The sequence below is a fragment of the Helianthus annuus genome, chromosome 1 (assembly GCF_002127325.2).
Source record: "Helianthus annuus cultivar XRQ/B chromosome 1, HanXRQr2.0-SUNRISE, whole genome shotgun sequence".
Taxonomy (NCBI): domain Eukaryota; kingdom Viridiplantae; phylum Streptophyta; class Magnoliopsida; order Asterales; family Asteraceae; genus Helianthus; species Helianthus annuus.
The window spans coordinates 106,689,130-106,702,019 of NC_035433.2; the positions used below are offsets into that span (position 1 = coordinate 106,689,130).

The 12,890-nt window shown below is 37.6% G+C and overlaps 1 protein-coding gene across 2 annotated transcripts; it reads right to left on the reverse strand.

Moving 5' to 3' along the window:
• Nucleotides 1-4,895: 4,895 nt before the first annotated feature.
• LOC110874707 (homeobox-leucine zipper protein HOX11) lies at nucleotides 4,896-7,863 on the reverse strand. 2 transcript variants are annotated; one of them, XM_022123199.2, is made up of 4 exons: nucleotides 7,248-7,863; nucleotides 6,342-6,643; nucleotides 5,595-5,674; nucleotides 4,896-5,289 (listed from the first exon to the last, which is right to left on the reverse strand). In XM_022123199.2, the coding sequence occupies exons 1-4, from the start codon at nucleotides 7,621-7,623 to the stop codon at nucleotides 4,983-4,985; spliced, it is 1,065 nt and encodes a 354-aa protein (XP_021978891.1). In that variant the 5' UTR covers nucleotides 7,624-7,863; the 3' UTR covers nucleotides 4,896-4,982. The 2 variants fall into 2 exon arrangements, with proteins under 2 accessions (XP_021978891.1, XP_021978888.1); XM_022123196.2 differs by having other exon boundaries at nucleotides 6,342-6,652; nucleotides 7,248-7,851.
• Nucleotides 7,864-12,890: the final 5,027 nt, after the last annotated feature.

Genomic DNA, 12,890 nt, shown 5'->3' on the forward strand with positions numbered 1-12,890 from the left:
ACAGTACTTTGATGAAAGTGAGAGATGAAGGCAGTGGAAGAAAGCAGTGGATGATTTTCACTATCAGTGGATAGCATATCAGTGGATAAGACACTGCTTTTGAACAACAGAGGTTATCAAAGGAATGAGAGAACAGGGGTTGACTTTCAACAGTGGACAGACTTTTGAAGTAGAGCAGACTTTTGAACAATCAGTGGTTATGGCAGACTTTTAAGGATTTTAATGAAAATTTCATTTTTAGCTATTTTAAGGATGGATTTTTGATTTTCTGAAAACATTTTGTTGCTTTTATTCACAGAAAAACAAGATGTTGCTTGTTATTCCATGTTCAGCATCCCAATCCTAGAGACCAAGCTTTCAAAAGTGGCTGTATCAAGTGCTTTTGTGAGCACATCTGCCAGCTGGTCTTTAGTTGGGACATGATGCAGAGAAATCAAACCTTTTTCATAGCAATCCCTCACAAAGTGATGTCTGATGTCGATGTGTTTGGTGGTAGAGTGGGAAACTGGATTTTTGATGATATTTTCTGCTGCCTGGCTGTCCAACATGAGTGGTGTTTTTAAGGCAGTGATACCAAAATCCAGTAACTGATTTTGAAGCCACAAGAGTTGGGCTGTACAGCTTGCAGCAGCAATGTATTCAGCTTCAGCAGTGGATGTTGAAACAGCTGCTTGCTTTTTGCTTTGCCAAGAAACTAAGCAATCACCTAGAAACTGGCACCCTCCTGAAGTGGACTTCCTTGTGGTGTGACATCCAGCAAAGTCACTGTCTGAAAAACCTGAAAGCTTGATATTCCCATTAGCTGGATACCAGATACCAAGTGTGGGAGCACCTTTTATGTATCTGAAGATCCTTTTTACAGCAATGAGATTTGATTTTCTGGGAGCTGATTGACTTCTTGCACAGACACATGTTGCAAACATGATGTCTGGTCTAGATGCAGTTAGATACAATAAAGACCCAATCATGCTTCTATAGAGTGTTTGGTCAATCAGCTCATCCTTTTCATCAGACATGACCAGCTTATTTGTTGCCATGGGTGTGCTGCATGGTTTACAATCATTCATATCAAATTTGGTCAAAAGTTCTTTAGCATATTTGGTTTGATGAATGAAAGTTCCATTTTGCATTTGCTGTACTTGGAGACCAAGAAAGCATTGCAGTTCACCCATTGCACTCATTTCAAACGCAGCTATCATGAGTTCTCTAAACTCTTCACACATTTTGTTACATGTGCTTCCAAAAATAATGTCATCCACATAAATTTGGACAATCATTAAATCTTCCCTCTCCGTTTAAGAAACAGTGTTTTATCAATGGTACCTCTTTTGAAACCATTTGAGAGTAGGAAGTTGGAAAGAGTTTCATACCAGGCCCTTGGTGCTTGTTTCATGCTATACAAGGCTTTGTTTAGCCTGTAGACATGATCAGGATAAAATGGATCCTCAAAACCTGGAGGTTGACATACATACACCTCTTCTTGAATTGTACCATAGAGGAAAGCACTTTTGATATCCATTTGAAACACCTTCATGTTGTGGTTGACAGCAAAGGCCAGGAACAGTCTAATGGCTTCCAATCTTGCAACAGGGGCGAATGTTTCATCATAATCAATCCCCTCTTCCTGTCTGTAACCTTGAACCATAAGCCTGGCTTTATTCTTGACAACAATGCCCCTTTCATCAGTTTTGTTCTTGAAGACCCACTTTGTGCCAATGGGACTGACCTCTTCTGGCAGTGGTACAAGCTCCCATACTTGTTGTCTTTTAAACTGTTGGAGCTCCTCTTGCATGTCTTCTACCCAGCTGTTGTCTTTCAGTGCCTCTTGGTACTTGACTGGCTGATGAAGTGATAGAAAACCAGCAAAAAGACAAATGTTTTGGGTTTGGCTTCTTGTGAGCACCCCTTCATTGATGTTTCCAATGATTTGATCAGGTGGATGAGATCTCAAGAAGATTAAATCTCCTTGGTATGGTATGATGGCATTTGTTGGTGAAGGCTGCAAATGTGTATCATCTGAGCTAACCACTGCTGGTGACTTTGATGACCCAGCAGTGGCTTCAAAAGGTGGTGGAATAGGAGGTAATGAAGTGGACAACTGCTGACTTTTATCCACTGTTCGAGGACTTTTGTCAGCAGTGTTTGAGGATGTGGAAGAAGTGGTGGATGGGCTACTTTGGTCAACAACTGTTGAGGTAGCAGTGGTTGAGCTTTGACAACTGTTTTGAACAGCTGGTGCTTTTCCCTTTGTGGCAGACCTTTGAGGGATGATGATTTCATACCCATAGTCTAGTGTTGTATCCTCTGATGGACCTGCACTGTTAGTCTTGACAGCAGTATTTTCAAAGGTAAATTTTTCAAGATCAAACAGATATGCAGGATTTGCTGGGATTTTCATTGATGAAAGTTCATTGAACTTTACATTTAAAGTCTCCTCCACTGCCTTGGTCCGTGTATTGAACACTTTGTATGCCTTGGCAGTGGTTGAGTATCCCAGATGATTACCACAATCAATTTTGGCTGCAAATTTTGAAATGGAATCTTTTAAATTCAAAATAAAGCATGGGCAGCCAAACACCTTGAAATATGAGATCAGTGGTTTGATTTTATACAGAATTTCATAAGCAGTCTTTTTGTGCCTGGGGTTTATTAAAACTCTGTTCAATTCGAAAGATTACATTAAAAGCAAAAGGTTACAATGCAAGCTTACAGACTAAACTCCCCCTCAGCCTGATACTCCAGAGTTGGTTGCACAAGATGAAAGGATACAATTGAGGAGAAGAACTCACTCAAAACGAATCAAATGTAACAGTACAGAGTACTGTTATATTTATAGGCAAACCAAACTACTGATGTACCTCAGCTGACATCACCATGATAGTGACATCTAACAGCTTAACAACCTATAAGCACTGATCTATACAAACCTATTGATGTCTAACAACTGATTGATAATACAATACAAAACTAGTCTAACACTGTTCACGTTCCACTGTTGTAGCCTAAGCACTGATTACTTGAACATCAGTGCTTTCTTCAAAAGGTGATCATTCTTTGAATGAGCAGTGCTTGGATCTTCAGCAGTACTTACAAGACAGCAGTAGATAGAGCTCAGCGTTTGCCTTTCAGCAGTCTTTGGTTGTTTCATCAGTGTTTGGTTCATCAGTTGTTCTTCTGAGCAGTGTTTAGGGTGTATCAGCAGATAGGTAAGCACTGTCAAGGGGAGAGCTTAGTGTAAACATCTGCTTATTGTTAATCCACTGTTGTGACCAGGTTTTGGCTTTACATTATCTGTTCCTCTGGTAGGGTTCAATCCCAACATTAAGTCATTGTTTTGTTTTCTTGAATTCTATGTAATTTTGTTAAGTACAAGAACAAACATTTTTACAAAATCCGAAATCACCCGATCATGTAAGTGTATTGAAGTAAAATTGGAAATGATGTTATTCATGTGGTCCTGTTGTGCTTTTGTTTGACCTCTAATATGGGTTTATGTTCTAATCCGGCGATGTGAAGACATTGTTGTTGAATCCAATGAGATGCTTGATGTAATGAGGTCGTATTAATAACAACTAATAATTGATATAACTAAGTTTCTCGAGCTCGGGAAGCAATCTCGGGTAAAAACCTAGGTACGAATACATAACAGTCTCGTTTCGTGAGAGGTAACGTCAATTGTGACAAAGAAAGGTTAAAATTGGAAATAATGAAGTCTTTGTACTTTCCTTGTGTCCTCATAATTGGTGGTCCTCGTAGGGTACCTCCTTTTCCAGACATTTTTTCATAAATATGACATTCTTGTCCCTACTTTCTCTCTCACACATAAAACACATTTCAACTATGTGTTCTTGTTGAAATCAATAATTAAATAATATGGTCGCCCCCATGCCCTCCTTTTCTTAAAGCAAACACAAGCATGCCTTAAAACAATTAAACATGCTTCTAAATATATGTAAATACAAATCCACACTATTTAGAGTTATTTAAAACATGCTTCAAAATTTATGTAAATATATTTCCACACTATCTAAAGTTTATATTTATGATTATTTTAAAAAATAATGGCATATCTTACAAAAGGTTATATATAATGATATTTTTTCTACATTTTCACTTCAGATTATTTCCTAGAAGTAAATCTATATTTATAATAAATACAAGAATGAGCAAAATGTTAATTTTATAACTTTTAAAGCAAAACTTGTAATAATAATAACTACAAAAACAAAATATTAGTTCCATCAATAGTTGCTAGCGGCAGGCAAGCAAGAAGGTAGGGAGATATGAACTTCCATGCACTTCAAGTTTCCCTAGTATTTGTTATCTCAAAATACAAATCAATAATAATAAGTGGCGGACCAGAAATCATTTTCTGAAGGTGCGAATGAAGGGTCAACCAAATTTTCAAGTAATGCAATCGATATTTTAACCTTAAAAATACATTAATTTTTTTTCAAAGGGGGCGCCCACCCAAACTAAGCCAATGCTTGGGTCCGCACTTGATAATAATAGCAGTAAAATATTGATAAAAGTTCAATATCGTATCGTAAACTCACGTGAATAGAATTCTTTAATATATTTTAGTTTAAAATTAGTTGCGCTCTTATCCTTATGAATACATAAAGACAAAAATACATCTATTATCAATCATGTATGATTTGAATGAATTGTAAGTACATCATAACATAAAACTATAAATTAAATGTGAAAAGAGAAAAGTTAAATAAACTAAGATTAATTTGCCCTTTTTATACAAACTTTTACATTACACCGAAATAAATTTATAAAAAAAAAAAAAAAGGAAAGTTGAGCTCTTTTTCCTTAAAAATCTTGTATAAAATTATACTTTGTTTTTCTTCTTTTTGTATCTTTAAATACCTATATCACAAATTAAATCGACAAGGTTCACTTCACAAAAATTTAAAGCTTGGAGCGTATGTACATAAATTGTTACTATATTCTCTCACTACTTTCTCTCTTATTCATGAAGGTGGGAACATTAGTGGCCTTGGTTTTGGATTTAAGGGTGTGCTTGCTTTCATAGAGTTTTGTTCCACAGGGTTGGTTAAGGTGGCGGATGATGGCGGTGGGACACTGGTGGCTACACGCTCACATGACGGACACATGGTGAGGGTGGTGGCCGGAAGTTGCATGTAAAATGGATTTGAAGTAGTCTTTAATGCTCTTAGTTCTTGAAGCTCTTTGTGTAGTCTTCTGTTTTCATCTGTTAAGGTTTCACAACACCTCTTCAAGTACTCAAAGTCCACCTCAGTTTGCTTCAGTTTTGTCCTATATTTACAATCATCATTCATAATATTAAAAGTATGTTATGGATGCGTGACGAATAATATGTTAAGAACCAAGAGGACAGGTGCACATCTTTATATTGCACATATATAGTATATATAAAAGATAATAATATCAGAACTAGAGGAAGTGAAAAACATAAATCTTACAAAACCGTGTTGTGTATGACATTAAATAACATATACAATATATCATGTTTTTCTGTTGGATAGTAACATATTACTATTGGTACTAGGTACAAGTCATTATACGATTTTTACGATTTTATGATATATAGGTATATATACCTTGCTCTTCTGTTCTGAAACCAGACTTCTACTTGTCGAGGCCTAAGATGAAGCTGTTCTGCAAGTGCAAGCTTCTGTTTCTGCTCCAACAAAAAGTAAAATAAGAATTAAACATTATACTATAATATATATACACACATATACTTCAGTTACAATGATAGATTCTACACAAAGTTTATAAATCTTTAGTTATTCGTCAAAACATTAAAGTAACTTTTGCTAAAGACAAATTCGAGATTTTTACGGACCCAGAATAAATAAGATATGAATATAAAACTTTTACAAAGATCTGTAAAATCTAAAGGGATATCGCCATAATAAGCTTTCAATGAGTGGGTCAGTAAGGAAAAGCATATGGAAATAGTTTTTTTATATTAATATCAAATATATATTGTTAAATACATAAAAGCTATTTTATATTATACTTTAGCTGAAAATCTATTGGAAAAGATATATGGCTTGTACATGTCAACAAAATAGATAAGCTCCTAGATATATACATGATTGGTTTCTGGCAAATACACACCAATTTTTTTCTTGAAATTAAATAATATTTTTAAGATATACAATTATATTTCATTTTAAAAGGCCTAAATTAATTGAAGCAACATGGCTTTATGATAAGATTATTGAGGAAATATGGTGATATATTTACAAATAACTATGATGTTTCACACACACTTGTCAGAAATTAATACACACAAAAACACACTTGTCACACACACACACATGAAGATGTGTACTTACTGGATTTAAGGTATTATGTTCTTTGAAGGTTTCTTCTAAATAAGCAGATTGTTCCTTTGACAATCTCAGTTTTTTTCTGGATAATCCATGCTCATCTTCATCACTTGCCCTAGAAGAAGCTCTTTCCACCACAACGGCGTCGTTTCCTATCTCAAACCCCCTCTTATGATTCTCACTTCCATTTCTTCCCCCGTAACTCATGAATTCCAGCCGGCATGATGACGTGGCTTCCTCCGTCCCCACCGCCATCCTCTTAACCTCAAAACCCCTCCCGGCTGCCGCATTTCCCGACGAACCACCCTCTGAACTCCCTATACACACCAGACCACCTTTGTTATATATTTTGTTTATTTATTTGTGGTCTACAAAAATCATATCCACAGTTTTTTAAACTTGTTTTGGTTTATAGTCAAAAAGTAACGGAGTCTGCCAATCAAAGGAGAGACTCATTTTTTAGTTTTCAGTATTGACGTATTCGAGGGTTCGTTTTCCATATATTTATTGGTTTTAAATGCCAAAACACTTTCGAAAACCTTCAAGAAACACTCAACGCGTTTCTTTTTAGTTTTGTCATATCAGCGTATTCAAGCGTTCATTTATCACATGAATAAAACACTTTCGAAAACCTTCAAGAAACACTAAACGCGTTTCTTTTTAGTTTTGTCATATCAGCGTATTCAAACGTTCATTTATCACATGAATATTTGGTATTAAAACCAAAACACTCTAAAAACCTTCAAGAAAAACACTTGTCATTTTACTAAATTATCTATGATAAAAAAAATTATATAAAGATAGCAACTTTTCAACACCCCTTGATATTGTATGTAAACACACATCCACATGTTGTTTTTGTGCGTGTATATATATATAGAGAGAGAGAGAGAGATAGGGAGAGAGACGAACCGTTGTCAGAAGACCATGGAAAGGATGTATGATGACGAAGAACCGGTGCAGAAGGGAGTAGATCAAGCTGAACCGGCGGATTCATTGAACCGGTTTTTTGACTACCAAGAGTTACATCTTTCAACCCTCCGTTTTCTTTATGTTCATCGTGTTCTTCATCATCGTCATCTTCATATTCATCACCATCACCATCATCATGATCATGATTATCTTGAGCGTCTAAAGGGTTCACCCCTAAGGCCATGCAGAACCCTAAACTCTTATTAACTCCCACGGTGGTTGTGGTGGCGGTAACGGTGGCAGCGGCGGCGGTGGGGATAAATCTGTCACTAGCTTTTGATGGGGTTGTATCACCTAAGCTTAAACCTAATTCCATATCTCATCAAGTTTACAAATTGAGAGAAAAAATGGAAGAAAAGAAAAGTTAAACTCAAGATTTTGAATTGAAAGCACTAGAATGAGTCTTTAATGGAGACTTTAAACCACGCTTGTTTAAATTATTGTTTTTGTTAATATTGTGATATAATATATTTGAAAGATTATTGTTTAAATAAAGTTTGTGATTTTCTTTTTGGAATAAGTTGTTTTTATAATAATATTTAGTAGGACGAATTGAGATAAGTCCACGGCAATAATTAATAAAAAGAAATGTTAAGGAGTAGGGGTAGGGGTGGACCTAACCGTTCGTCTTGTTGGGACTAGTGAATATTTAAAACGATTAATTCTACGTGCCTAGTTACGAGATGCATTTATATATGTCCAATATTATATCAATTCAAATTAACTTTTTATTCACATTTTTTAAGGTTAATTCCAAGTACCTTTAAGACCATGTGTAGTGGAAGGGGAATATAATGCCCCCACCTTAGGGCATTTTACGCCATGTGGCGGTCTAGTCAGCAAAGGTGCATTATTGGGCGTTTTCTAAAATAGGGTGTAATGGGGATGGGGCATTATTGGGGCATTAAATAAAATAAAGAAAAACCCCTAAAAAATCTCATTGGTCAGTCAACCCTCCCACAATCCCCTTTAGGCGTTTTATATATCACGCCAAAGCAATTTTTTTTGAGCATAATGCCCCATAATGCCCTATGTAATGGGAGTGGGGGATTTTTTTTTGAGCATAATGCCCACATAATGCCCCACTACGGGTGGTTTAAGAACATATGAAGTGGGGTGTTTAGCTCATCCGTAGTCATAAAGCCTCTTGTGGGGCGTTATGCGACATGTGTCATGTCACGTCACACGGGGGCTTTATGAGGCACTATATCACTAGAGTCCGTAGTCATAAAGCTTCTACCCATCATTAACTAATTCTTAATTTTCAATTTTATTAATTAATAATAAAAACCTTGCTTGTTTGTGATTGATCAAATCTTTGAAACCTCCCCCCATACCCGGCGCTATATATATGGCACCTCCCCCATTTTTTAATCTTATAAAGCCCTTCGTAGTGGTGTTTGGGCTTTATAGGGGCTTTATGTGGGTGCATAGCGCCCCACTACACATCGTCTTAGACTTATGGGTGTGGGTTCGGGAAACCTCTTGGGGAGTCGACGTGAAGGGGGACCCTGATGGAGAACACCGCCCCTCATCCAGAAATCAGTGTGTATGGAGAATTTTCCCCAACTCCCCCCCCCCCGAAGCGCTCTCTCTCTCTCTCTCTCTCTTGATTCTCTCTATCCCTCTCTACATTTCTCTCTCTCTCTCTTTCTCTTGATATTATTGGATGGAGATGAATAGGGATAGATGAAGAAACAATTTCCTATGGATGGATTGGGGAAGAGGAAGAAGAATGTGGGTGATATGGAGGTGATGTAAAGGTGTGGGAATGAGGGAAACCACACCCTCCACACCATCCCGTCCTAATTTTTTTTTGGGCGTTGCCCCTTCTATAAGTGGGAATCTTCACGTTCGTTGGGCTTTCACCAACTTCACTAACTTGATTTTTTTAGTTTGCTATATTGGCCTTTGCCCACAACACCATCCATTCACTTTTGTGATAAAGAAGACTAAGACCCAAGGTCTACGTGTGTAACACCCGTTTCCATTTTATGTCAAATATCTCAGATATTCGGATGATTAGGTCTCAATTTCTTCATAACATAGAACTTACAAGTCTGGGTTAACTAATAACATAAACAAACTGACATAACATTTTATTTCACATTTATTGCACCCCAAAACGTTAAGGTTTTAGACTCGAAAACTTTGTCACGTGTTATCATATTTTATCCTTTGGGAAAGATGTTCCCGAGGAAGTGGCGGCTTAAGAGTGTTCGACTCTTTGTGTGCTTGATCGTCCGTCTGGTACCAGCCCTTGTATAAACTTGTTAAAAACACAAAAAAATATTAGTGTTTATATTTCTTTTGTGTTAACATGTCGAAAAATGACAAAAAAAAATGTTTTAAACGACTGGGATTCAGTCGTGTATCGCGACAAAAACGCCTTCAGACGTCGCGTGGCGTTACGGCTAATATGTGCACTATCCTTAAGTGTGCACTTCTGTAAGACCCTTATTTTATTTATAACAATTTCATATAAGTTTCGTATATAATTATGTATATACAATATTCACATACATTTAAAAAGTATGAGTTTCATAAAACATCATGGAATTTAAAACTTTTCAACATAATATCATCGTTTAATCGTGTAACGACGAAAGTAATGCGGAAGCTTAAATTTAATCGTGTTCGGTTCTTCATTGAGCTTGATCATCAACCAGTGCTTCAAAGTATACCTATATTTCATAAATCATGAAATGCGTTAGTTATATAGAGTTTATAACATGTCTAATTGAGACCGTAAGACAAAACAATCAAAATAAACATGTTTTGCCAGTTCCGTAACCTATTACGGGCCGCGACAGGTTTTATCTAATCTTTCGCGGGGCGCGAAAGCCTGTGGCGGGGCGCGACCAGATGGGACGTCACTGTCACACCCCAACCGATGGCGGAATCATCGGGGCGCAGCACTAGGTGAACCAGATTGCTCAAGAGAATCCATAACGACTATATTGCGATAATATTTATTACATTCGTTATCCCATACTAACAAATAATACAATCACATAAGTCATCACAGATTTCTTGTCCTCTCGAACAATTCAAATCCGACAACCTAGATTTTAGGTGAGTTTGTAGACTTCCTAGCTTGATTTGATGAAGACTTCAACTAAACCTGCAACATACGTTAAAATATTGTCAATACAAAAGTATTGGCGAGTATACAGGTTTGATATGTAGTAGTATAATAGATTAAAAGCGCTGCGAATTTCTACATGCATAGACGTAATACACGACATATATACTCACAAAACTGATACTACCAGTTAAGTCCTCCATGCTCGATTCTTCGATGGCATAACTAGACCCCGTCGGGCGCAATAGTACTATACTAGTCGTGGTGGGACGTCACGAGTATAAGTCCTAGCACATATGTAACTAGCATCACGTATATCTATGCAAACAGTTATTCGCAAGTGATAAATTGACTGATTAAATGATTCGTTGATGAGTTCGATTTACAAGGAACGTATGTTACACCCAAAATTCGATAAAAAAGGGTCAAGTATACTCACCATGCATTTTTGGCAAGTAAACACAACTTGATTTGGATCGGATGTGAGTGCGTCTGAGTTATCCTGGTTACAGATTGTTAAGCGATGATTAGCGCGTTAAATAGTGACGAGAGAACCAAAAATTGGGTTGATCATCGGTGCTTGGTTTCGTTCGGTCGGCTGGACATGCTGGCCGATCGGTTAGCATGCTGGCCGATCGGTTAGCATGCTGTCCGATCGGTTAGCATGCTGTCCGATCGGTTAGCATGCTGGCCGATCGGTTAGCATGCTGTTCGATCGGTTGGTTGAACCTTGGTTTGCTGTTCGATCGAACGCAGTCTGATCGAACGGCAATTCGTTCCATCGTTCTGGTCATGCCACACTTAATGGGTTTTGAGAAAATTTCAGGCGATTAGACTGAGGTAGCGTGTCATCGTGTTAAACCACTGAAGTCCCATCAAATCCGACCCGTTCTAACGGCCGGGAACCACCCGTTCCATCAGATCCGGCCGTTCTTAATGGTTTTTCTTATGTTTATCCTGAATACACGCACACCTAGGCTACTTAGCATGGATTAGGTAAGATTTGTTATAAAACAGATGGAATTACTTGGATTCGTGTTGTTTATGGTGAAAATGAGTTCACTCTTTAAAGTTCTTGTGAACTTATGATGACATCATCTTCAAACCACCTCAAATCCTCGGAATCACACCACCTTTTGGTTAGGAAACATGGGTTTAGACTAGATTTGAGTAAAAACATATGGAAATCACCCAGATCCAGGTCGTTCCTTAATGGGATGACATTACCCTTGAAGTTCATAAGGACTTCATGGTAATATCATCCTAGAATACCCAAAATACAGAGATTTCACGGTTAAAAGTGGAGATTTGAAAGATGGAAAGGTGTAGAATTGAGTTTAGATTAAGGAAGTACAAAATTTAGGTTAGAAACTTACAAGAATCACGAGAAATTGAGAGAAAATAGCCCAAGAGCTTGCTGGTCGAGTGGGAGCTTTTCATCAGAGTGAAATGTGAGTGAAATGGGGTATTTATAGGCAAGAGAGGGAAGAAGAGGTGGAAGGGGCATTTGGATCGGTTGGCCCGTTCGATCGGACAGGCTGTTCGATCGGATGGCCCATCTGATCGGTTGGCCTGTCCGTTCGGACCGCCCATCCGATCGGCTAGGCCATCGTTCGGACGGCTTGCCCGTTCGGATGTGCCTTGGCCAGTTTTGTCCGGCGTTTTGCTTCGTGTAGCTTCGGGCATTTATTTCATTCGTATTTATTTATTATTTATTTATCTATTATAATAAATCACAAGAAGGTCGAATATACGTATCTATATGTCCAATATTCGGTGCGATGGTCGAGTTACGCGTGCCTTCGAGTGCGTTCTTCGACGTGATGTGCCACAATGATTATCGGGGTACTACTTGCTCGTATTGTCATCATCGTCACGATGGCTAGAGGCATGGTACTCACCCGAAAGTCCTTGTTAGCGTTAATTATTTGAGAAAATAGCTTTGTAATAGCGATAGAATATGCGTAAATATTCGATTATACTTCAATTTAGCGATGTATCTGATATAGCTACATTATGATCCGAATCTCTAGTGCTAGGCGTAACGAGTGTAACGAGTAGTAACATCGCACGAAAGTGCGGGTTGTTACAGTCACCCGTCGCGGGGCGCGAGAGCCCATTTTTCACATAAACTTTGTGGCTGGGATACTCCCAGCTCTACCATTTTTCACAAAAACACTCATAACATCTTCAATTTTTATCCGTTTTACTTCAAACTTGTTTCTAATTATTCGTGAGACACAAGCCTTCATATTTAAGCCAAAATCTTTAACTCGGGTTCATAACTTTTATGAATTACGCAGCCATTATCCAAGTTATGCGCATAATTCATTTTGAACCGTTGAGAGAATTTAAGCATTTAAGCTTAAATCTCGCTCGTTCTTTCTCACCTCCTATTTCCACCCTAAGACTTTTTTTTATCTTCCACCAAAATTATATTTTTGGTGGATTTGTTATAGTAGAATCACATATTCCAAATTTTACCCCTTCGGTTTAAC

Coding starts and splice junctions, on each gene's coding strand:
- LOC110874707 (XM_022123196.2), bottom strand. CDS start 7,623: ATGGAATTAGGTTTAAGCTTAGGTGATACAACCCCATCAAAAGCTAGT. Junction 5,675..6,341: donor AACATAATACCTTAAATCCA/GTAAGTACACAT, acceptor TTGTTGGAGCAG/AAACAGAAGCTTGCACTTGC. Junction 5,290..5,594: donor TTTCAGAACAGAAGAGCAAG/GTATATATACCT, acceptor TTGTAAATATAG/GACAAAACTGAAGCAAACTG.